Source organism: Salarias fasciatus, chromosome 15 (genome assembly GCF_902148845.1).
Source record: "Salarias fasciatus chromosome 15, fSalaFa1.1, whole genome shotgun sequence".
Classification (NCBI taxonomy): Eukaryota; Metazoa; Chordata; class Actinopteri; order Blenniiformes; family Blenniidae; genus Salarias; species Salarias fasciatus.
In genome coordinates, this window is record NC_043759.1 from 6,464,987 (window position 1) to 6,491,041 (window position 26,055).

A 26,055-nucleotide genomic window follows, 5' to 3' on the forward strand; every position below is an offset into this window, starting at 1 on the left:
TTTCACCTATGTTCAAAAAAAGTGGCTGAAGATATGTAATGAAGATATAAAGGTTTTATTGCTGAATTAGATACAGAATTTACAACAAAAATAGGGTAGTTTAATTTTTTAGTTGAATTAAATTTATTTTCACACCCACGGCTTGACAGGTAATTTGCATACTGCCCTGTGATTGGTCGAAGCTGAGCGTGGCTCCGCCCACACGCCTCCCCGCTCGGGGCTCTCCTCTCTCCGTGTCGGCTAGTCGGCGGCTGGTTGGTCGGTCGGTCGGTTCAAACCGAGCAGCCCTCTGCTGAATAACGGAGCTCCGGTCAGAGCCGGCGGCCGCTCGTCGCGGGTTTCATCCGCTCGCTGGAAGCCGTGGAGGACGCGGGGGACGCCGGGAGCGGAGCGTCGACATGGAGTCCGTCAGAAAGTGGAGCCCGCAACAAGTGGTGGACTGGATGAGAGGTACGGCTGCTGCCAAATACTGAGACCTCATGCTGATGCATGGCTCACTTTCTGGACGCTCCAGAAGTTCCGTTTAGTGATTATTCCTGTTTTCTTCTTTAATTTACACAATTTCAGTCTAATTTGAATATCAATACAGTGATGCCGAAATATTTTTCAATTGTTTTTATTTTGTCTTAAATTGAGAAAATGACCAAAAACCACCACAGCTAACGTTAATCAAATTTTAAAGTTTTTTTTTTTTTTGCTGTTGATTAAAAGGCAAATTGTCGATAACAGTTAATTTAACATCAATAAAAGTTTTAAAATCAACTGTGTAAAATTAATATCAGGTACTGCTAACTTGACTCTTCATCTTCACTATTCCAGTCAAAATGATTTGGAAAAAGGTGCATTAAGGTGTTTACAGGTGTCTAAAGGTAAATCTGATCTAAAACTTTATGCAGTTTACATTTGTAATCAGATTTTATGTGAAGTGGTTAGCTATGTTGCGTCACTATAAGATATTCCCTGTTCCAGTCCGGATTGGCAAGTTTTCTGTTTCGTTTTTATGCAGGGTTTGCATGTTCTTCCTCTGCATATTTGGGTTTTCTTTTTATCTTTTCCTGGATTTTCATCCCAGCCCGTCAAAGAACGTACATTTGAGGCTAAGCTGTGTCTGAATGTTGAAGAGATCCATGAATGGATGGACAAGAGTTTGGATGGGTTTTAGTTCTGCTCTGTTTGTGTGTGCCTGCTTTTTGTTTTCGTTTCAGAAAAGTTTCGCTTTAGCAGCAAAGTTTTGAAAACGGCGCCCGTTTACACAGGGACATCAGCAAACGGTGAAAATGATGCCGTAAGCATGCCACGCCATGAGCTGGCGCTGTTGGTTGTTTTTGTAATGAAACCATACAAACGCATTGAGAACAGTGTTAACATAGTCAATTATTCAGACGACCAATTACAGTGTGTTTCATTTGCTTTTCTCAATTTTGATGCCAAACTGAATAAGCTTTAGGTTAGAAATTGAATGAAAACAAGAAGGTTTTGTTAGTTCAAAGCAGATTAGCATGTTGTATTTGCTTTCCAAGTCTCGATAACAGAAGGAATAAGCTTTAGTTTGGCAGAAAAACAAGCAGTTTAAAACAATGGTCCTCTTTAGTTTGACAGCTGAAAAATATAGTGTCCAAAACAAAACATTACCAAACAATCCAGGTGGATCGGTTGGTTTGGTTTGGCTCGGGCGCAGCCTGCAGGTTGCCAGCTGACAGAGTGAAACTCCGGTTATGTTGTGGTTTTCTTTTTTAAAGCCACACTGGCTCTGTTGAGTGGCAGCTGTGAGGGATTTCCACTCTTGCAGAGACACACCGCGCTCAGCCAAGTGTTCATATTCATCACAGCGCCATAAAGCAATAAAACGAGCAGCACCAGCCACCAGGTCAGCTGTAAAATTCGACAGTCGGCTTCGATTCGGGCTTGTTTTTAATTAACAGGAGGTTTAGACAGGCAGCTGCCGGAGTGTTCCTGCTGTGGTGTGTCTCTTTCGGGGTAATTATCATTCTTTAGATGGAGAGTTTCCATAATAATGCAAAGAAGAGTGACAGTTTATGGTTTTATATTTTAATGAAATGATGTCCACAGGCTGAGTTTCTCCAGAAAAAAACACATTAATGCTGTTGTATGAGCCCCTTTAGCCACTTCTGTTGGATATTTAAAACAAGTTAGTCTCATTATGTGGACTTGTACTAAAATGTCACACTTGAATCGACTCTTAAATCTCTGAAGCTACAAGTTCTGTCCCTGTAAAACTTCCAGTTTTCTTAAACTCCGTTTTACACGACAACGTTTTCGAGTGAAAACGCTAAACTCCCGCTGCTCTCTGGGGCTTTGTTTGCCCGACAATGATGTTTGGAGCCATGGAGACATTTTTAAAACAGCTCCCAAGGCGGAACTTTTCAAAAACACTTCATCTCTGTCAACGTGGAAATGGGGAAAAATGCAACTTTTTGAAAATTTCCTGACTCCGTCTCCATGGACGGACATGAATATGAATTAATATTTGTAATATTTTGGAGAAGTTCTTTCCCTTTAAAGCGGATATCTTTGGCCGGATCAATAAATGGGTCGAAGTGAAGACGCTCGGCTTCGCCGCTCATCCTGAAACTTGTTAATGGCTCTCGCTTCTCCACCAGCTGCTCTTGTTTCCCTTTGAGGTGAAAATGATGTGAATTCAAGTGTCCGGCTCTTTGTGCCGCTCTGACAGGCAGCGTGCGCCTCGCCAGCTTCACCGCAACTTCAATTTACTGTTGAGAGAGGAAAGCCAGCGCGCATCGGGCCCAACACACACACACACACACACTCATGCATACCAATACACTTGTCATTTGGCGGCAGGGACAAAGCCGAAAGAGCCGAACAATGGCGGCTCTCCACAGAGGTCGGCCGGCCCCCCCCCCGCCGTATGGGGGGTCAAAAGGTCGCCCTGATGCCGCTCCACTGTGGCGAAGGTGCCACTAAAAGCACATCTGACCTTCACGCTTTTGTCCCGCATGAAAAGAGCCGCAAACACACAACCTGCATTCAGCCTTTTGTTCCCAAAAATTCCAGTGAAACGACACACAGTGTGTGTGTGTGTGTGTGTGTGTGTGTGTGTGTGTCTGTGTGTCCAGGTGGTGCTCTGTTTTATCAGTCCAGCATACAACATTTGCTTAATTGGAATGAACAGAGTCAGATCAGTGGACTTAAGAAGCCACGCGTGTCGGATGTTTGTCTCCGGCAGGCTGATCGGGAGCTCGGTGGCAGCTGTCGGCGGCTGACAGTTTTATGAACGCGAATTACAGCTGGAGACAGAAACGATCCATCCGACCGCTGATTGCTCTGTGACAGCTCCCGCTTTGTTTCACCGCCTCTCGCCAGCGTCGTGTCAGAACGTGCCGCACGGAGCAAAACTGAAACATTATGTCATGGTGTATTCAGAAGGTGCGTTTCCAGTGGCTCCGCAATGATGAAGTTTTCTGTTTTCACGTGAAACTTTGAAAACGTCGTCGTGTAAACGGAGTATAAATCCAGTGAATTAAAAGGAAACTCGAGCAGGGAGAACATGCAAACTCCGCACAGGAAATCAAACTGATAAAACAGATAAACGCCTCTCTGTTTATCAGAGAATGTTTCAGCTCCTCCACACGTGCTGCTCTCCGGGGCGTTTCTGGTTGAGGGACTCACAAACGGGTCTGGAAATGTTTCAACATATCAACGTCGGTGTGCTTTCTGCTGCGGATTCCTAACTTTCAGGATAAATCACGTCACGTTTGCGACGAGTCCTGCAGATGTGCGGACCTCGCCGTCGTGTTGTTGGGCGTGTTTTTGTGCAGGTTAGAAGAGTTCGGCCTGCATGAAGATAAACACGGTTTCGGTCTCTGCATCGCAAACTAAAGGTCGTTGACCCAGATCCTGCTGCAGTATTTACAATTTAGTCTGCAGAGCAGAACGCTGCCTCCGGCTGCAGGAGCTCAGGGTGTGTGTGGGGTGTGTGTGTGTGTGGAGTCGAACCCGTCGCCATGGCTTATTGTAGGAAAAGGTTGAAGCTGATCTGGAATCAAAGCTGCAGAATACTCTGCATTTAAAAACAAGGTGTAAAATACTCATTTTTAGATTTCTATAAACTAAAAAAGGTTTGTTGACGAATATTTTAAAAGATTTCATCAACAAAATTGTGCAGAGCTCCTCGCTTCATTTGCTTCGCTGTTGGCAGCAGCAGCAGCTGTCGCCGGTGGTCCCGACTGTCAAACTCTCCGGTGGTGTTGTTGCATAAACTTTATTTCAGCTCTTTGACGTCAGCGGCTGTGACTACAGAGGCTCTCGCTCACGAGCCACGCAGAAGAAAGGCAGGAAGAGGCGCTCGGCCGGGAGAGTCCGGCCGTTTCCTCCGATTCTCTGCTGCCGCGGCGAACTGAGTTTCACCGATAACACTGCGGGAGGGGGAAGCAGGACGTCTTTGATGGACGCCGGGCCTCCTTCGGACAAATGGCCGGGTTCAGAAGCGGAGCGGTGACTTGACAGGGAGTCTTAAACTCACCGCCCATCACTGTCCGGCGTCCAGTCCAGTTATCACGCCGTGATTTTGAAATACGGTTACGAAAACTGTTTTCTCTCCAAGTCGGTGTTAAAATCTTCAGTTAAGCTTCTCAGTCTTGCAGGAACTTGGCCGCTAACATGGGAATAAGAAGCTCAGTCAGAGTTGTGTAACACGTTTTTTTAGTTTTTCAGAGTTTGTCACTGATTGGTGTCGCTCTGAATGCGAGAAGTGACACACGAGCGCGCCCGTCACGTTCTGGGATCAGGAGGCGTCTGATGGGACGACTGGAGCGAACCCATCAGACGGCTGCAGCTGGCAGGTAAACAGCAGGCGTGTTCAGACACATGCGCATACTTCTCTGCCTCTCCGACAGGTGTACTTCCACTCATGCTGTCGGAACGGCGAGGAAACTGGGAAGTGAGGCTGCGGCGAGTCTCTGCTGAAGCCAGCCGGCCTGCGGTGGGATCCGATCCACCGCACGCTGAACTCCCTCCGCTGTTTGTTTGGTTTAATAAGACGCTGCTGAGCGCAGATCTGCTCAAGGAAATCCTTTTTCCCGTTTGAATGGTGTTTGTTTGACCGCCAGCCCCCCCGCTGCCTCGTACCACTGGGATGAATGGCGGCCCGGGTGTGTGTTAGTGTGTGTTTGTGTGTGTGTGTGTGTGTGGTTTGACAGAGGCCTACTGAAACTATGAATAGCCCCGCTGCTCCTCTGCCGCTCTCCCTCTCCACCCCGGTGCTGTTGTGGCCGAGGCGGGGTAAATATTTCTTTTGTTGCCCCTCAGCCGGGGCGTTGTCGGGTCCAAACTCCATCTCTGTGCGTCGATAAGGCGACACGTGCCGCTTGTTGCCATTCATACGGACATCGCTGAGTTTCGACGGGGCCGACTCGCCCGAGGAATCGAACACTCACACAGGACGGCGTCTGTGGTTCAATCTTCTGCATTTCAACTATAAGATCTGACTAAATGTCAAAGTTACTTGATATTGTTGATGAATTGATCGAGACTCAGGATAATCCTGACTTTTCTGAAGTTCAACAGGAGTTTGAGGATCATCTTTCAGCCTGACAGCATCGCTGAAGGCGGATCGTCAGTAAAACCAGACTGAAAGCCGTGTTTGTTTTGACTTCTTCCCTAAATAATTAACCGGACTCGTGTTTTCATCACCTCCTACTTTTTATTTTCACTCACTTCCTCACGTGCTCGGGAGGCACACCATCTTTATCACCGTCATAAATACGTTTAGTCACTGTTGAAACAGGGATTTAGAATAGGATCCCGAGTGCAACACGTCCCTCCGTCCGTCCGTCCATCTTCTCCCTGCATCAGACTGTGAAAGCAGGACGTCCAAACAATGAAGGTCCTCTGCTATTCTTAGTGCGCGTCCCAGATACAGGGCCGAGCTGGTGACGCTGACGCTGCTTGATAAGCGACCCTCGGTACCCTGGTTATACTGACCTGATGGCCTGAATCTGCCACGCTCGTCTTCTGACGGGCGTTTTTCACGTTACATGGAACAGCGCAAGTTTTGAACTCGTCTTCGAGAAAACCTTCTCTTGGTGCAAACAGTATGATCGTCCTGCGTACTTTTTCCTCGCCAGCGGTTGACGCACAGCGGGGCAGAGGCCCGGACCCGTCTGCAAATACGAGGCTGCTAAGAGACCGAGGTACTGGCTTCTGTTGCTCGTATGAGTAAAGTAAACACGGGGAGACTGGGCCTCTGAAGCTGGGCTGCAGAAATATCCCCGCTCCGCCCGTTCACCAGAAGCCCCGTCGTTTCCCCCGCGTTTCCACGCGTTCATAACTCCGCCTGCAGTTAGATTGATCTGGAAACGAGCAAAAAAAAAAAAAAAGAGGGATTCCGGCGGTAAATGTGTGGGGTTACGGACGTCCGTGCACTTTGGTCGGCCTCCGACGAGCTTTCATGTCAAGTCAGATTTCTTCTGTCAACAAACAGGAAGGTTTCAAAGCGCCGAGGCGGGGATTAGAAGAGCGGGACGGGGTCGGTGTGTGAACTCGCAGCTGATTACAATAAGATTCGTGCTGAAAAAGAAAAGAGTGTTTCTGAAGCAGACTTTGGACAGATTCATACGTTTTCTACCAGATTCAAAGGTCTCAGAGCACAGACGGTGATAATAATCTGATCTACACTGGAGGGATTAGTGTGCTTATAGATAACAAACCTCAGTGCTTCAGTGTTTTCCTCTGGGGAACGTTCTCTTTCAATTAATACTTCAGTAACACTTTCTAGATCAGGGTTGTCAAACATAAGGCCGGTGGCCTAAAACCGGCCCAACAGAGGCTCCAATCCCACCAAACCTAATGGTCAAAATTTCAAAGAAAAGTTTATTTTTTTTAAAACACATTTCTTAAAAGGAGCGGACGCAACGCTGAGACATGAAAGCACCGACTCTCTGCTCCACCGGAGCACAGAAGAACATGCAGTTTTTGAACTGAAGCTCAAAAATTACATTCTTAAGACAAACACGAAGCACAGCGTGCCGTTCCACCGCTTTTTATGATTCGTATTATCATCTCGGTAACTCCAGCCGCGCAGCAGTTTTACAGCATGATGTCCTGTTGTTTACCAGAAGTTTGAAGCAGCTTTCTGCGAGTTTGGGCCGAATGCCAAAACCCAACGATCCGACGCTGGAGAGGCGGAATGAGAAAAAAATGTCCCAGCAGCTGTATAGATTAACGACGTTCAGCTTCTCGTGAGAACATCGGATCAGGAGCCATTTTAACCACGTTTTAAGCGAATGGAACTTCCATATTGTCAATATGTAAAATTTCTACATGACAATTGAAACTGCAGTGGAATGTGGCAGATGTAAAACCATACAAACAAGCATTGGTTCTCCTGATCGCATATTCTTTCAGGTAACCTGTCGGCTCAAGCTGCTTGGAACAGTCATGACATGTTTGGCAGCATGTGATGAAGTAATGACAGGGAAATGTGAAGTGTTTTCAGTTTCAATTGATTTTACGGTTATTGTCAATTCTAAAACTACCAAATCCAAGAGACTGTAGAAGAGGAATAGGACCAGGAGAATCTGGAATGGGAATTTTGGAATTCTCGATTGCATTTTCAAAAAAAAAAGTAATTTTTTTCTCAGTTTAAATTGAGATGGATTCAGAGCATTTTTAAAATATTGCTCTCCCCTACATTTACATTACAGAAAGCATTTTAACTCTCCCTTTTAGATGGAGATGGATTCTGAGCTGTTTTCAAAAAGTTGCTTTTTTTCTCTCCCTGTTAAAATGGAGGTGGATTAGGAGCATTTTCAAAAAGTTGCATTTATTCTGTGTTTAGATGGGGATGGATTCAGAGTGCTTTTAAAATGTTTGAGAGCAACTGAACTGATCCACGAATTAGCCTTTAGAGCATGTTACCTTTAGAAAACCGATGAAGAACCTGCTGGAACAGAAGGTTTCTCTACTGTGAGGCGGCGGTGCCGACCCCTGCCTCAGATACAGTGTGAACCTGAGCGGGAAGCTCATGAGGATGAAACATGGAATCTTCTCCTGCTAACTCAGATCCCAGATGCTCCCGTACGCCGACGATCTGCAGGTTCGTCTGCTCGACCGGCCTCCATCACGAACGCCTCATCAGGCGATGGGCCCGTTGTTGGCCGTGTCGCGGAGAGATCGGCAGCCTGCTCGGGTGACAGAAACGTGATCCAGGCTGTCACCCACACAAACTACAGCAGCAGCGTCTGTTTGAGGTGTTTTCATCACGGGGCTGCTGCACCGTGTTTCCAGGCAGGGAGTGGCACTCTGGGAATATCTCGAGACACGTTGAGAAATAGGGTTTTTTGTTTTGTTTTTACAGGCTGGCATGTTTCCAGAACGTCTTCTCTGACTTGTACCACGAGTTTGTGACATGGGAGCACAGAAGAGGTCGTATGGATAAGCAGCCACTGATACTTCCTTTATCAACCCTCTCTGGCATTCTGATATGAAACCAAACTTGGAAAGAATGTAAAATGAAAGTAGAAAGGAAAAGCCCATTTTCAACGCTGTATGGATTCAATTAAAGCTTTTGAATAGCAGTAAACAAATCAGCAGCCATGAGTGTGAAGGTTTGTGTCCTCTGACGGGAACCCCGCGGCGTCCCATCAGCTCCCAGTTCAGCAGGAATGTTTGAAGCGAGCGGCGGCCATCTGTCGCCCCCCCAACACAAACAGGAGTCGGGGCTCCTGACGGGGCGCTTTGAGGACCACATGCAGGGCCAGTTGTTTTCTTCTCCGCCGCTCACGCCCGCTCAGGCATTTGTTTGACCAGTTGTTGATGCGAGCCGTGGTCCGGGGATTCTCGCCGTCTGCCATTTGGCCGTCCGGAGAGAGAGAGAGAAACTTGTGTTTTGAGGTTGAAACGACCCTCAGCTGCCTGCACCTTTCAGTGTGTACAGATAGTAACTGAATACATAATATATTTACTCCACAACGTCCCATCGTTTTTACATTTTTGTTTCAAAAAGCGTTTTAACTTCCGCCGCTGCAGATGTTTGTCAGGATGAGTAAAAGTCTCGTCCCCCGGCGGTCGGTGCCGCTCCACCGGCTCGACACTGAGCCGGCTTTTATCTGGTGGCCCCACCAGAGGTCGGAGGTCACGGGTCAGGGTCGGGCGCAGAATGGCGCCTCTGCAGCCAGCCGTGTCTCGCTTCTGGAGGGCGGATTTATTAAAGTGTTAAAAGATGGAGGCGGCGGTGCCATTAATGCTAATCGTTTAAGGATGGACGTGGAAACATTCTGTAATCGTACTGATTCACATAGTTAGAAATGAAATATAAATGTGTTTTTATTTTCTGCGCTCTCAGGGGAGTATTAAAGTCCCTGTGTGAAGCAGGAAAACCGCGTTTCATCCCTTGGAGGTGGCAGATTCAGTCACTGCCATGCAGTGAAAGCCAATAAGTCGGTGTTTGCTCAGCAGCTGTTTGCTGTCAAACTCGAACGCATCCGAAGAATAGAGACTGAAACTGCGAGAAGAAACTCTGCGTATCGTTTACTCTGCTGCAGAATCCCTGTCTTAAAGAGACAGTGGCACGCAGGGATCGTTTATTGATTTAACGGTATATATCACCGTCAGCGTTTCATTTTCCCTATGTAGTTTTCTATATGCGATGTTCCTCTGTGAAATAACTCCAAAAGCAGATGCAGACATACTCCTGATGGTCTCTTTGTGTGTGTGTGTGTGTGTGTGTGTGTGTGTGTGTCTCAGGTCTGGACGACAGCGTGCAGCAGTACGTCCCGTCCTTCCAGCAGCAGCAGGTGGACGGTGACAAGCTGCTCCGGATGTCCCACCAGGAGCTGCTGTCTCTGGGCGTGGCGCGGGTCGGACACCAGGAGCTGGTCCTGGAGGCCGTGGATCTGCTCTGCGCTCTGGTCAGTAAGCTCGGATCAGTCACCCGTGTTCTCCATCTACCGTTTTCGGTGACTCCGATCAGCGTCGTCGTGGAAACGGACTCCTTAAACGTGCCAGAAGTTCCCTGTCTTCCCCTTGAAAGCGCTGCCTTCGTGTCAGCTCCTCTGAGCTGCAGGCGGGGAGGTATTTTAAGTTATGCACCAAACACAGGAGCATCTGCTTTCTGTTACACACCAAACACACTTCACTCCAAATAACTGTGCTTCCCTCGTCACACTCCGCAATAGATGGGATATTTTGCTTGTGGGAAACAGCAGAATGTGCCTGGATGCTTTTTGGAGACACTGACTTGTAGAACGGTCTGATGGCTGAGGTTCCTGCTGGGAGGGAGAATGTGCTGATGTGGAAGATATGAAAACGCTGGCTGTTAAAACCTTCCTTTAAACTGGCCGTGTGCCCACAGGTCTGGTGTTCATCTGCCGTTCGGAGACTTGAACCATCGCTTTTTCTGAAAGTCTTATGTTTTCAAGCGAAAACGGAAAACTTTAGTGGCGTTTTGGGCGTCTGTTTGCACAACAGCGATGCCTGGAGCTACTGCAGATGCAAGCTTTTGGAAAATCGCTGCCGAGATTGAAGTTTTTGAAAATCCAAAGAAATGTCTGCAAAGAAATGGGGGTAAACTATTAAATATAGTTGTGTGATTTCATTACAATTATATAGAAAAAGTCTAATCACACCATGCATTTAAGTATAAATGATTTAATGTAATTTTTTACAGTAATATAGATCTTAATGTAATAATCAGCGCAAGTCCAGAAGCAAGAGTCCACGAACAGTTTTCCTTAATGTCAGTCACTGTTAAAAGCAGTGACACAGATTTAAAAAAACGTTTCTAAAGATCATAACTTTGCGGCGGTCTCCCCATGAACACAAACTCCTTTCAAGTGAGGAAGTTCCTGTTGGGGCCAGTTAAAGTGAGCACAGAGCGCCTCAGTCAGCTGTTTATGAGCTGCGACTGTCTGCGTGGCCCTGAAAAGGAGGATTTACAGTCCGCGCTGAGCTTTAATGGTGCAGCTCCTCTGAAAAGGCGTCCGGCGGGGCAGCCCTTCTGAATGGAGCCTGGCTCTCGCCTGTGCCCCCGCTAACAAAATGGAATAAAAGTGCCACAGCTGCCACTTAGAAACCGCTATATCTGCTCCGACTGTTTAAAGTAAATCATTTATTCTCATTAAACTCTATCAGCTCCACTCTGACGGAGGAAAAGTCTCGCTCTGACAGAAGGTTTATTGTAAGATAAGTTTGTCGAAGATTAAAATCCAGACGACAGCAGAGACTGAGTGTTGTCAAACTCCTCCAGCATTTCAGAGATAATATTGACACAAGACATGATATTGGAGGGATTTTTATCCAATTAATGAAACTCGGAAAAGTTCAGCTTCAGTTGATCAGAGCTAAAGGAGTTTATAATGCCGCTCTCAACTTAAGTCACGAGTTGTTGGAAAATAGTGTGAGTCGGTGTAGCTGCTGTTGACAGTGTGTGTCGGAGGAAGGGGCGTGGGGTCTCTCCGACCAGGAGGACGACTCGCCATCTGTTTCCTGCTTCACAAATCACCAGAATCCACCGCACGCAGGAAGAGACGTCCACGGCACGTCCGTCAGCTATCCAGTAGGACGGGAACTGCTGGAGTCTGCACTTCGCTCCACATCACTATTTAGAAAGGACCCCGTGTTACTATTTCACTGAACTCCTGTTTACTGGAGAAACGCTCCTCATTCAGCCTGACAGAGGCATGAAAGATGGTTGGAATATTAGCTTGTAGCGGTGGTTATCAGTTTCAAACATCAGATTATAGAGCATCTTCCTCCCACTAGTTAATGTAACTGATGTGTCACAGAAAGAGTAAGAGTGGTTAAAGTAATCCAGGAGTTACTTCCATCAGTCACTAATTCCTTCATATTTTCAGCAGAAGTATTAGTTACATTCAGTTTCTCTGCTTCGGCTGCTTCTCCAGAGCTGAGCTCATGTTTAATTCAACCTGATCTGAGAGAGTGTGACCTGAAGCAGCGTGCACCTGGTGTCACGTTTCCATAAAGCGCAGGTGTGTGTGTGTGTGTGTGTGTGTGTTCACTGCGTAGACAGGTGCTACGTTGCGTTTCATTGATTTTGGCCTCAGGAGGTTCAGATGTGTGCGGCGTCTCCGCCAGTAAATTCCTGATCGCGTTCTGCGGCGGCGAGCAGGACATGCATTGAACCACCGTCTGAACTGACTGAGTATTTATTGTGAGGAGATCAGACACACACAGCGGCTGCTTTCTCCGTTTCCCTCCATTCTGACCCGGATTTCCAGGAGCTCCTAGCTTCCTGTTGGTGTCAGTCGTCTTTTAGCTGAATCTCTTCGCGTTGAGTTTGAGTGGCGTTCACACGCTGTGGAATATTCCTCCTTTCCACCATGGTGACCAGTTTGAAGGAATGTGTGTGGGTTGTATGCGCACGAGCGTGTGTGTGTCGGGGTCGTGGGAATCCTTAAATTCTCTCCTGTCATCCCACAGTGTGATTTTTTTTTTCTTCCCTCCTCACAACACATTCTTTTTTCTTCTTTTTGTTTTTGCCCGACACTTTTCTGATCCATCATCTTCTCCTGTTTATTTTCTCTCCACCAAAACGAGACCAAACGTGATTTTTAAAAAGAAAAGTGTGAGCTTTAACACGTGTTCGACCTCTGTGCAGAACTGCGGCGTGGAGTCGGACAACCTGAAGATGCTGGCGGGGAAGATGCGGGCGGCCCACCACAACCTGAGCGGCGCCGTGTCGCAGCGCCGGAAGAACCCCGCCTACCACAGCAAGAACTCCCATCAGCCCACCAACGAGTTCCTGACCGCCGTGGTGGAGCTGATCGGCGCCGCCAAGAGCCTGCTGGCCTGGCTGGACAGGTGCGTGGCCGGAGGACGCCGCGCGGCATTTTCCAGATCGTGGAGAAGTGAAGGAATGAAGGATCCTCTCAGATAACGGAGGGTTTGATTGGGCGGAGGCGTTCAGCGTCCGTCAGTCAGTCGGGCGAGCGTCTCGATACCTCAGCCTGTATCAGCTTGAAGAGCATTCCTCTTCCTCGGCAGCTGCTCCACAAAAACGCCGCCGCGGCGCTGAAAACACGTCCTGATCGTCTCCTCTCGTTTCCCAGGACTCCTCTGACCGGCGCCAACGACCTGACCTCCACCAAGAGCAGGATCATCCAGCTGTGCCTGGAGCTCACCTCCACCGTCCAGAAGGTGAAGCGCAGCTGTTCACGGTCCTCAACCTCTGGAGCTGCCTGTTTATAGTCCAGCTTTGACGATGATGATGATGATGATGATGAAGGCAGAGATGATAGCCTCTGTTTACGTGCTCGTACGGCGTTTGATGATGAATCTCTGCCACATTTCAGTTGAAACACAAACAAGAGCATTTCCAGTTTGAACTCTGGGTGATGAAAGCCAGAGGAGACTGGATCAGTTAGAGGACAGCGGGGATCTCATGTCCTGTATTATTATATAATATTATAATAACCCAGCTGCTTTATGCTTTTATTCTTTTGAGACCACAGAAGTATTTTGAAATCTACTTTAATTGATCTTGTTACTTAAAGGTTCTGATCTGCTCAGCTTCTTATTTCCAAAGACTGAGGATGAAAATATGCTAAATATTCAGTATTTCTTTACAATGCCATCTATTTCTTTTTTTTTTTTACGAAGAAGTTACTCATTTGCTTGTTTGACTGGAGAAAGTTTGTAAAAGAAGCTGGTCGGGGTGCGTCCTGGCGTCCTGCATCACGCCGCCTCCCTGCAGAGTTGCCGAGGCGCCGCCCGTCCTCGCCGTCCTGCAATCATCCCGTCAGCGTGTTTGCAGCGAGCTGTATTTTTTTTTTTTTTTTTTCCCCTCCCACGGCGGGAGGAGTCGTCTCCAGCCCCCCTCCCTCTGGTTTCACTCTCCCGCACGCTGTCATTTCTCAAATATTTGTTTTCTCCGCCGGTTCCTTTCTCTCCTTTGGGCTTCCTGTGTTTATTACAGGCAGGGCTCAGACTCCTGAACAGGACCTGTGCCAGCAGGAGCCTCCACTTCAGCTCTGTTCAGTGTGTGTGTGTGTGTGTGTGTGTGTGTGTTTTTCCAAACACATTAAACTAGTTTCACAGTTATCAAGTGGAGACTTCTCTGCTAATGGAAGACAGATTATCAGGGAGAAGACGGTGTGTGTTCAGGCTCTACCAGCTGAACGACAGAAAGCGGCTCAGTCAGACAGAAGAGTCATTTGTCAATTAATTCTCTGTTTTTACGTTCTTTATGTCGCATTCCTTAAACTTGTGGTGTGTCCTTTCGTGAGCTGGGCTCATTTAGATTCCCTGTTTGGGCTGTTTCACTTTTTAATTGAATCGATCTTATGAGCTACAGTGTTTGGAAAAATTCTCACTTATACCACCGTTTAATGGTCTAGGCTTCAAACATAAAGCCCGCGGGCCAAAATCAGCCTGCAAGATGCTCCAATTGGGGCCACCAAACCAAGATAACTGTAAAAAATAAAATAGAAAATAAAATTTAAAAATAAACAAATTTTATAAGAGTAACAGACACAGAAACTCTGAAACACTGAAACTCCTGCTGAGATATCAGAGATACTGCCCTGAAAGCGAGCTAACTAGCATTAGCCTCAAAGCCCTGCTGTAAAGGGGAGTTTGTAAAACACCCAGAATGCAACAGCTGTAGCAGACATTTTTAGGACATTTCACTGTATTTTACACCAGAGCGTTTCATTAAAATTGGCTTTATGTTGAGATTCAAGTCATTCCTGTGCTAACTGTTTGGTCGACGCTTTCATCAAGTATACTCTGCACCACAGTTTTAGGACCCCATTTATGTTTTCAGTTGAGTGAAAATTTTGAAAGATAGTAGGGGGAAAAAACAAAATGTCTTAAACTGGGGATATTCTCATTGAAAGGCGACTAGAACACAGTGCGATCGGACAGTCGATGAAATGCAGACAGACCTCGGAGCTGCAGTTCTTCCCATCAGGCCTGATGATCTGAGACGGTTCTGTAACTGTCTGATGTTGCGCTTCGGTGAAGAAGGCGTGGTCTTTCCCTCCCTCTGAGAACGTCCGAACTCTCTTTCACCACGGGAACCTTTGACGCTGGTTGTGTTGTGTGTTGTCTGAGTCCGGGTGTCTCTTCTGATTGCAGGACTGTACCGTTTATGAGATGGAGGAGAAGATCCTGGAGGTGGTGAGTGTCTCTCTCACCTCTCTCTCTCTCTCTCTCTCTCTCTCTCTTCTCCATGCAAGAACACCCAGAGGAGATAATCAAAAGCACATGGACAGGAACACATTTCCACTTCCTGTCCAGCACGGGGCGCCCCGTGATGTTCACTGTGTGTGTGTGAAGCTGCAGGTTTGTTTGTTCAGCCCGAGAGCATCCACTTCCTGTCTTAGATAACACATCCTGTTGGTAACGCCGTGGTTCCCGGAGTTCACAGCGGAGATCGTATGAAATTCACACGGACCGTCCGACCTGGAATCAGACTTTCAAACTGTTGTGTAAATGCCAACAGAGCCTGAGACGTTTTCTACCCAAAACTCCTCCAGCGTCGAAGGTTTTCTGGGAGTTTCAGGACAGATGAAGCTCGGAGCTGCAGAGCCGAGCCGGAGCTGGACTAATAACCTCTCCGGGGAGCGTGTTTTCCTGGTTTACTTGTAATTTCCTGCCAGTTTGTGTTTTCCTGTGAGCCCAAAGTTTCCCCGGGCGGCCGCAGGACCCACGACACCTCCAGCGGCCTCGGCTATATTTAGAGGCGGCGGTGCGACGCCCTCCCGTCACACGGCGGCTCCATTGTTCCCGCTTCCTTTTCCACCCCGGGGTCGGAGGTCGGGGCTGCACAGGTTTCGTGACTCAGCGTTTTAAAGTCATCGCGGGAGGAATAAACAGCCGCGGCCTTCCTCTTTCTCAGAAATCCTTCCTGGAGAAGTTTATAGAGTCACTCTGTGTGAAGTGTCAACAAAAACACCGACATGAGTGATACAGGCTCAAACTTACTGATTCAAGGTTCATGTAAAGATGCTGCAAAAGTTGCAGGTATGAAAACCAAAGCCAGAATCTGAGGCAGGAAGACTTCAGGAGCCGCGGCTGATATATTAAGTACATGATATCAGTCCGTTACCAACATGCTGAGACATTTTAATTTGCTGTTTGTCGCTGGTTCTGCTGGAAACAAAGAATCAAACCGTCACAGGGGTTCAGGGACAGTTTGATTCATGTGAGAAATTAGTTTTCCTCTCCCGTGTGTTTCAGTCTCGAGCTTTAAACGGGATCTGTGAGAAGACGGTTCAGGCCACGTCGGACCCGTCGAAGACCGAGGCGTCCCGTCTGGAGGTGGTCCACATCACCAACATCAAGCCCGGAGAGGGACTGGTGAGTCGGCTTATCAGCCGAAGAGTAGAACAAACCTGAGCTCAGGACACGGATCAGAGTGAGCAAAACTGCTTCTGTGCTTCATCTGACAGGGAATTTACATCAAATCCACTTACGACGGGCTTCACGTCATCACGGGAACAACAGAAGACGTGAGCATTTCTGCTTTTCCCTTCATCTTAAAGCAAAGTGTTCAGGAAGACTCTGGCATCTTCGGTCGGAGTCTTGATAGACCTGATGATGTTCGTGCTCTCGCCACTGTGTCCGATTCTCCGCCTGTCGTTCAGTCTCCTGCAGATAAAACCCAGAGGATTCACGCCGGAGACGAAGTGGTTCAGGTCAACAAGCAAACTGTGGTGAGTCAGAGCCGCTTGTGGTCCGTTTGCATCTTAGTGTAAACGGACAGCATTATGCAGAACCTTCCTGAAACGGTTTTCACTGGAAACGTTGTGGTGTGAACGGGCCTTTCTCTGCGAGGAGGACAGACCGTGACGCTGTTCGATGTCCTCTGGCCGTCCAGGTGGGCTGGCAGCTGAAGCACCTGGTGGAGACGTTGCGGGCGGAGTCTGGAAGCGTCTCTCTGGTGGTGAAGAAGAGGCCGAGCGGACCCGCGGGCGGCTTCGCTCCTGCGCCGCTGAAAAACCTGCGCTGGAGGCCGCTGCTCGTGCAGGTGAGCCGCCCAGACGCCATCTTTCCCAGGGTTCTAACATCAGATCTCTCTTTGGTTTGGAGTTTTTCATGGTGATTTCCAGCAGGAACCACAAACAAAAACATGATATTTCTTCACGACAGGCGGAAGGAAACTCAAGAAATAAAACTTTCGTACAAACAGCTTTATCCCTCTGACCCAGCAGGCTGCTGGAGAGCAACAGGATCGGTTTATGAACTCAGATGATCCAGCTTCTTCTGTTTGCCAGTAACATCAGTTTAAACTGTACATTAATGCCCTGTTTACACAATGTTTCAAGTTGAAGCGCATCGTTGTTTTCATCTCTGAAAAGTTTTCTGTTTACTTTTTTTGGAAGAGCCTTATGAATTTCCCTGAGAAAGACATTAATAATCAGTGTTTCTATCTTTCTTCTTGATAAAACTGATGCTGATGTTCTAGATAAGGGGTGTCAAACATAAGGCCTATGGACCAATACGGGCCTGCATGAAGCCCAAATCTGGCCCATCAAGCAAATTGTATTAATTATTGAAAACATTTTTTTGACAAATTTCTTTTAGATTTCAGTGATGTTTCTATGAAAGCTAGCTAACTAGCATTAGCCTCAGAGAGCTGTGCTGTCAGGGGGAGTTGATAAAAGCACCCATAATTCAACAGCTGTTTGAAGTTTTTTGGGTATTTTACTTTATGTTGCTCCAGAAACTTCATTAAAATTGACTTTCTGTTGAGATTGGAGACATTTTCAGTAAGAATTCTTTGTTTTTGCTGAAGTTTAGACATTTTCATCCTGTATTCTCTGCACCACAACAAAGAAAAGCTTTAAGGTTTAAATGTAAAGGTTTCTCTGGTCCCGTCCTCTCAGGGTGAAGCTGGGCTGTATGAGGCCTCTGAAGGTGAAGTGTGTTTGACACCATTGCTCTGCAGGCCTGAAGCCCTCGGCAGTGAGACTGCAGAGTGCACTGCTGTGTTTCCATGACGGAGCTGCACCTGGCGGCGTTTAATCCCCCCGTCAGCCCGGAGCTTTCCGCCTCTTCTGTTAGCGATTGGAGCCGAAACGGCCCGGTCTGCTGCTCCTCTGAGGAGGAGGGAGGCCCAACAATGAAACCCTTCTTCTTCTGCTTCTTCTTCCCTTTTCCTGAAAAAGAAAAAAAAAAAAAAAAAAAAACAGAGGAAACAGTCCAAAAGTCAGCCTGGTGCGTTCGCCGACAACGTGACAATCGTGCATTGAAGGAGCCACCTTCAGAGGCTGCGTGTTGACAGCGGCGCAGGAAGTGCGTGTTTGGGGGAGATATGCTCAGCTGATGAGCTCATGCTCTAATCGCAGCCTTCAAAAACAACACTGGAGTCGCTCCGTCGGTCGCCGCAAAGGTTATCGAGGAGCAGCGAGGAGCCGACGGGATTTTAGTGTTGAAGATCACAGACGTGTCAAAGTCTTTGAAAACTGAAAGGAGGGAGAACGTGTGACGTGTCCATCAGGGCCCATGTGCTAACCACATCGCTGGATTATATCATGAGTACAGCGTATGGTATCGGACCCGGTCCTGGTGTCAGGATCAGTTCCTCCCTGATGTCGATAATCCCAGAACTAAAGGCTTATCTGATTCCTTGTTGTGTTCTTCAGACCTCTCAGGCAGCTCCGGGTCTCTACAGATCTCGACAGGCTGAATCCTCGGATGCCTTGGCTAAGAGAGGGAAGACGGCCATCTTGGATTTGTACATCCCTCCTCCTCCGGCAGCTCCATACACCCCGAAGTGAGTCCTCCGTGGTGTTTGCTGTTTTTTTAAAGCACATATTTGAATATTTAGCTCATTCACTGACGTGTTTCCCCTGCTTTGCTTCCCTCGTCTCGTTGTTCTCCAGAGACGGGAACGTTAGCGTCCCTCCCGTTGTGAAACTGCGTCCCAAGTCTCCCAACTCGTGTCTGGATGCAAACGCACGGCGGCGCTCGACCGCAGCGGAGGACAAGAGGCTGTCGGTGGGCCCCCAGCCTGAACCCAGCCAGCCGGTCCCGGTCCGCCTCAGGCAGCGCTCCTCCGCTCGCTGTGAGTTCTGCTCACAGCCCTGCACCTGACGAAATCCACATCACCTGCTCACCAGCTTTATCGTTACAAAGCTTCCTATTTCTTAATATTATGATCAATGTTAATAAAAATGCATCGTGCTCTAGTAACTGGTGAGTGTACTGAAATTGGGAATCCAGTTCAACTCACCAGAACATTAGCTTGGATTTTCTTTTAGTGAATTTCTGCTCAGTTGCTAGCAGAATTAGCTCTCCAGGTAGCTTTAGCAGGAGCTGCTGTGTTGCTGGTTACTGTGGTTCAGGAGCCGCATGCAGCCAAAGTTCATCTTGAGGGAACCAGACTAGGGAAATATTGACATAATACCCTTTACATTTTAAACAGTAAGGTTTTTCTCTGTTGTGATGCAGAGTATATGTGATGAAAAAGTCTTAATATTCACCAAAACCAAATAATATGAAGGTATATAAATATACTTTCTGGTGCAAAATACAATGAAATCTCAAAACACACTGTTGCATTATGGGTTTTTTTACAAACTCCCCCAGACAGCATCGTTTTGAGGCTGAAGCTAGTTAGCTAGCTTTAATGACAGCGTCACTGATATCTCAGCTCGAATCTGTTGTGTTTTTTCGCTACTCTTATAGAGGGTTTGACCGGATTTGAGCCTTTTGTGGCCCAGTTTTGGCCCACGGGCCTCATGTTCGACACTCACTCTGGATCAGCTCCAGGATGAGTTCAGTTCTGAGTTCATAGAGCATCTTCCTCCCCCTCCCTGATCAGCTGAAGTTAAAGACAGCCTTGTTTCTCAGAGCGAACCGCTCAATAATCCAGCTCCGCGTTCCTCCCTCCACTCCCAGGTAAACCCCGCCCCGTCTCCATGCCCGCCGAGGCCTTTTCCGCCGTTTCTGACGCGCCGTCCCGACATGGAGCGCAGGGACGGAAAGGTGAGTCCCGCCTGCCCCGACTGCTTCATCAGCAGGACGCGCCGCGTGCCCTGAATTTTTACCTCGTCGATTATTAACTCTGGAAGCTGCCACGGCATCAGTGGAGCTCATTTTAGCTGTGTGTGTGTGTGTGTGTGTGTGTGTGTGTGTGTGTGTGTGTGTGTGGACTGTTTGTACAAGTTAATGAGCAGCGTGGGGACATAAAGAGGAGGACTGTTTTCCACCGAGGCCTGAATGAGTCTTAATTGCACCTTTAAATCACCAAACAAGTTTCTGAGAATCAGTTTAACAAGCGAAGAAGAGCCGACCGTCAGGAGGGAGTTTATTTATTTACCAACTCTTGGATTATGATCCCACCCGTGTAGTGTGTGTGTTTGTGTGTGTTTGTGTGTATGTGGTGACGTGTCCGTCAGTCGGCTGACCTCTGACCTCTGCCCTCTGCAGCAGGGCAGAACGCCCTGCACAGATATCTGAGCAACGAGGGGATCAGCGCCATCACGGAGGAGGAGCCGTGCTACCCGATACCCTACCGGGGCCACGCCCTGGTCCGGGGCGTCGACCACATCCGGGGCAGCCAGTGCTTCATCAGCGCCGACCTGCACACCACCGCCACCATCCCGTACCAGGAGGCCACGTCCAAGAAGCCCGCCGCTGCCGCCGCCGCCACCGCCGCCGGATCGGCCGCCATCTCTCCGGCTCCTCCGGCCGTCGCCAAACAGCCGGGCTCGCTGTTCAGCGGCTGGCTGGCTCGACTCCGGCTGCTCAGCCACTGAGGAGGAGGAGGAGGAAGGGGGCGGAGCCTCTTTTAGGTTTTATTTCTCATGTGGCTCCAGGTTTGATCTTGACAGCCGGACTCTCAGGAGGTCTGTTCAGATTCAGGTTCACCCTCAGCAGCTGGAAGCAGGGAGCATCGAACCGTGGATCCCAGACTGTGAAAACATGAATCCCTCAGGACGATACATCTATCTGGCGTCTATCAGAACACAATCTACGCAAATGAACAAAACCTTACATGAGGATGAAACTCCAGCGTCAGAGGGAGTTAACTGGTCTGAACAGAGCCGTTGGCTAACGGCTCTCAACTGGCTTCATCACAAACTGTAATTTAATTTAATCTGCACTTGATTTTAGCTCAAACAGCTGCTCGATCTGAAGGAATAAGCAGAACAAATCCATGAAAAACATCCTGAAGGCGTTCCTCAGGGAGCTGTCCTGGATCCCCTGTTTGTTTGAATCTGGAGGGAATCCTAATCTTTCTCCCAGACCTTTTAACTTTTATAAATCCTTTTAACTTCAGAGAAGAGATAAGACTACACAGACTTCTCAAGAACAACAGTTGTAAACAATGTTCAGAACTACAACTGTTTGCTTACAGTCAAATTGAACTTTAGCTTTTTGAAACGGTAGCTCTTCCATTAACTGCAGTTAGTTAAAGGCTTTTAACATTAATATTTAAGGTTTTTATCAGAGCCAGTGGCAATGAAACAAGTGATTATGAAATTAATAAACATCTCATTAGTGTGTTTTTTAAATATAAAGCCTTTTAAATACCTGTTAGCTCTTCTTTATGTGTGAATGCAGACCAGATAAGTGTTTGACCTTTGAACTGTCTAAAAATGTTTCACGCTGGTAACTTATATCCACATTAAAATCAAACTACATATAGATGATTTATTAATACAAATAAAGTTAAAATACCAAGGACAAACTTTCAATGTTATCCTAAAATAAGTTAATTTTAATTTACTGTGGTGCAGATGATTATTTCTGGATCATGTCGGCTGCTTTTATCTCAACAAAACATGATTCTCAGGAAACTCTAACTTTCCACATTAGCCTGAAATATTCCCCTCACGTTTGTGCCTGGTCACACAGAAGTGCCTGTATTTTAAAGTTGTTGCACAGCCAACTCTGGGCAGAGAAACAAGTGACAAAAATACCCAGGATTTTTTTTTTATTATTATGAAATGAGTTGACCTTCACTACAGATGAAGAATCCAGAGTTTCTACCTTCTCAGATGAATTCTGACGAAGAATCTGCTGCTGTTGAACACAGTGTGTCTGCTGTCGCCCCCTAGTGGTTAGTCTTGATGCCTTCGAACTCAAACATGGAACTTTACTTCCTCTCAGCCTCAAACACTCTACAAAAAAACAAAAGTAAGTCTAGCCTGAACTTCTCATATTTTTCACCTCAGGATGGAAATATCCGAACAAATCCGACATACTTTATGACTGGAAACAACATTTTTAAAGAAAAGTCAGACCTGCTGAACACTTTGTAAACGTTTCACACACCTCTGCAGACTGTTGTTGTTCCTTTAAATAAGCTGGAATTTCCCTTTAAATCATTTTTTCACTGTAAATCTGCTGAAGATGAAGCTGGTTTTTATTTTCAATAGGTTTGGATTTGTTCTTATTCAAATAACAAAACCGAAAATGCTCTAAGATAGCTTCTTTTTTCCCTAAAAGTGTTGATTTTGAACTTCAGAGCACCTCAGAAGCCGTCCGCGCTTCACATTTGTAAATGTTTCACTTTGTAAATATTCTTTTTTAATCCCTGGATTTCAGACTTTTATCAAGCGACATGTAACTCATGCAGTTTTATCAGATTATTCTGAATTTGTTGTAACGAGACTCTTCCGAAGCTTTGCAGTAACATAATATATTAGTATGGAAGAGATTTAAGTGTTTTGTTTTTTTTCATCACATATCACAGTTTTAAATGCTTATTGACAATTTAACGCTTTCATTTCAGGTTGCATTTCCAACAACATTGTTAATAAAGAGTTTATTTTTCCTGTACCCTGTAAAGTGTAAATACTGAATGTAATAAAATGATAATGATAAAATTTATCTTATTTACAGTTGCTGTGAGAGTCTTCCCAGTTATTGAGTTTATTGGAGATTTTGGGGTTTCAGTTCAAGTCTGATCAAGATGAAGTGAGCTTAAAATATGTTGTAACAATTTATGACTCAAAAACTGTCACATAGAACTCAAACTGAAAGCAAGAACCAGGAAGCAACGTGGAGGTCAATTCAAAATTCATGCTTCCGTCGCAGAATTATCTTGACATACATAGATTTGCTCAACAATTCAGATATATTTCAAGCATTTTCTAACCTCGATTTTGGTTCAATGCTTTTTTTTTTTTTTTTTTCCGTTTTTTTCTTTTTTTTGCTGGTTCCTGTATGAAAACCTCTGAAGGTGTTCCTCAGGGAACCTTCATTGATCCACTGACTTGAAAAGATAAAGTTCTTTTTTAATTAATTTAACAAATTGAGTCTTATAAAATCTTGAAACACTAATATCTTCCCTTATTAAATGTTTAAAAGATTTATTGTAAAAACTATGAAAAAGAATAGTACATTTCTTCATAAAAACACTTAAACTAAAGAAAACAATGTCTGCAAGTGAAAATTAAAAACAGATTTTGAAGAATTAAGTGATCCTCCTTTGAAAACTTTTGTCATATTTGCATTAATTACGCTAATTAAAACAACTCAAAGTGCTCCATTGACTTAATTCAGAGTAAAATGTTTTTATTTTGTGATTTTAACCTTTTCAGAATTTGGGGAGGAAAAAAGTTAAAAATTAAAATCATTTTCATTTTTCTTGAAAGGAAACTTGAGGTTTTTATGAAGGAAACCATCCTGATGGTGTTCTTCAGGGAACCATCTTGGTGTTTAAAGTCTGTAGATCACCTCAGGTTTTCTTAGGAAAACACACTGAAATTTTCTGGTAAAATAAATTGATTATTGATATTTCTGGCTCTAATTCAGTGTCTTTATTACAGCAAAGTAGTATTCATGATCACAGTGACTCTTCAAGAGACGACAGGAAGGAAAATCTGTGTCTCAATGAAGGAATGTTGGAAAACGTGGGGCTGATACTTCCTCAGAAACGTTCCTGTTGTGAGACGAAGATCTTTCAGATCACTTTGAACTTAACAGAATTCGCTTTCTGAATTTTCCTAAAAAATTACATGAAACTTTCTCTCCTGTTGATCATTTGCTAAAAGATATGATTGTTTGTTTTGACAAATATCTGCATTGTTTAAATGTAAATCAGATTTTGTTTATTTGTAAACTTGTAAAAAAAAAAATAAAAGATTCGTAATAAAGTATTTTCTTCTTGTCAGAATGTTTCACTATAGAATTTTTTTGTGGGAAAAGATCACTTTATTAAGATTTAGTAGTTTTGAACATTTCTTGTTCAATTTTTTTCATTTGTTTGATAAGTATATTGCATAAATAGTTTTATTCAACTTTGTTAAACAGTCAACAACAGCTGCATAATGTTGATTCTAGTCATTTTAATTTCTTTTCAGCTGAACTCAGGGTGACCTTTACACTTTTGAATGTCCAGCTGTTCCATGTTTCAGGACTTTGTGCACAACTTGCTGTTTGATCCATGAGTGGATCAATAAATGTCCTGCTGCAGTTAGAGTTGGTGATTAAACACTTTCATCATGCTTGACCTCAAGACGACCCTGACCAGCTGATCAGCAGGACCAGACAGTGAAGTCTGGGCTCAGTGTCATCAGCAGGTTGAACAGAGAGACCAGGAGGTCCAGGATGTTATTCTCCATCAGCCATTGACAGAGGTGCAGGTGGAGATGGAGGTGTTACAGTGTGGGCAGGTGTGTCTGGGATCAACAGGACGGCTCTACACTCCGAACGGTTTAGGGACTACCTTAAGAACCCTGTCTGTCCAGTCATTGAGCTCCTGCACGAACAGCTCAGAACACAGTTCATCTTCATGGACCACGAGGCTGCAGCAGCATGGAGGCGGAATCATCATGCCTGAACGGCTGCTGGAGACCGGAGGGCCTCACATGGAGGGAACTGCTCTTCCTTCTGACCCGAATCCATGGAGACTGAAGAGCATCAAGAAGCTGGAAGGAGGTAATGGTCCTCCAGCTGGAGGTATGAGGGTCTTCTTCTGGTTTTAAATCAGAACTTTAGGGTTCACATGTCCTTACTGCATGTCTTAATAATAGAGATTTCCATTTGTCATTTTAATTTCCTCCACTAGAGGGCGATGTCGTCCTGTCACAGGTTGAGGATCAGTGCTGCGTGGGACCCCACGTGTAACAAATATAAGATTGCACACACTCACACACATCTCCAGGTGTGTGTGTGTGTGTCAAATAGAGCCATATGACTAATTTACAGATCAGATGACTTAATGCTTCCTGCCTAATGTCTCAGTGCAGCAGATTAAAGAGACTTTAATTGAATTGAATTTAATCGGCAGCTGCTGCTCCCTTTGTGTATTAATATGAATTGTAAAAAAGTAGGAAAATGTCCACGTTCACTGATGAGTCCACTGCTGTTCACCTTGACTAAGGAACCCTTTGCTATAGCTGAACGTTCAGTGTAAGATCTCACTGTACACAGATGATGTAGCTTTATACCTTTCAAGTTGAATAAGTAAACCATAATTTCCTGTTTGTTTTTTACTTTGTTTGAGAAGTTTTATTTATTTATTTGTTCTTGAGATGATTTGTTTCTAGTTTGTGCTCGACTGACTTCAGAAGTAAATGTGGATAATTATCTTCAATCCAACTTTGTACAAACCAACACCGTCAAAGGATGTTTTTTCTTCTTTCCACTGTATGTTCTATCATTTTTCCTGCCTTTTTGATTTTACAGCAGAATATTGTTTTACATGGAAATGATTACGGTACTTCTGATGGATGATTCAAAATTAATTTTTTTTTTTTTCTGTTTGAAATTTTCTGTTGACTTCAGTATAATTATTCATTTTCCCCAAAATTTAATGAGACTGAAAACATTATCAAATAATAATTCTAAAATTATTTTTCATTGGCGTTTTCAATGTTTGGCTTCCTGATATTAAAAGTGTTTTGATGAAGATTTTGAATATTTATTTGTTTGTTTCACAATGAATATGCAGAGTTTTTCTGAAACAGCTGCTGATTTAATGGATTACTTTCTTTTTTTTAAATTGTCAAATAAATAAATAAATTGCACCAGTTTACTTTCTGCTCCATTCATGTTTTCCGGATTGAGCCGTGGCTTTGAGCCCGCCCCCTCCTCCTCCTCCCCCTCCTCCTCCTCCTCTCTGATCCAGCACTCTGCCGTTTGGAGCTTCGA

The 26,055-nt window shown here is 45.6% G+C and overlaps 1 protein-coding gene across 2 annotated transcripts; it reads left to right on the forward strand.

Annotated features, from left to right (window-relative positions):
* The first annotated feature begins 257 nt into the window (after positions 1 to 257).
* Positions 258 to 22,186, forward strand: LOC115401572 (connector enhancer of kinase suppressor of ras 3-like). 2 transcript variants are annotated; one of them, XM_030109840.1, is made up of 13 exons: positions 258 to 450; positions 9,727 to 9,890; positions 12,599 to 12,801; positions 13,050 to 13,137; positions 15,079 to 15,120; positions 16,183 to 16,302; positions 16,395 to 16,454; positions 16,590 to 16,658; positions 16,823 to 16,972; positions 18,591 to 18,721; positions 18,831 to 19,012; positions 19,849 to 19,935; positions 20,380 to 22,186. In XM_030109840.1, exons 1-13 carry the CDS (start codon positions 399 to 401, stop codon positions 20,706 to 20,708), a joined length of 1,677 nt encoding a protein of 558 aa, XP_029965700.1. In that variant the 5' UTR covers positions 258 to 398; the 3' UTR covers positions 20,709 to 22,186. The 2 variants fall into 2 exon arrangements, with proteins under 2 accessions (XP_029965700.1, XP_029965701.1); XM_030109841.1 differs by having other exon boundaries at positions 20,383 to 22,186.
* Positions 22,187 to 26,055: the final 3,869 nt, after the last annotated feature.

Excerpts from the sequence above, each read along its gene's own strand:
- LOC115401572 (XM_030109840.1), top strand. The coding sequence starts at position 399 with ATGGAGTCCGTCAGAAAGTGGAGCCCGCAACAAGTGGTGGACTGGATG. Across the intron at positions 16,659-16,822 it reads AGGTCAACAAGCAAACTGTG|GTGGGCTGGCAGCTGAAGCA; the intron begins GTGAGTCAGAGC and ends CTGGCCGTCCAG. Across the intron at positions 19,936-20,379 it reads TGGAGCGCAGGGACGGAAAG|CAGGGCAGAACGCCCTGCAC; the intron begins GTGAGTCCCGCC and ends TGCCCTCTGCAG.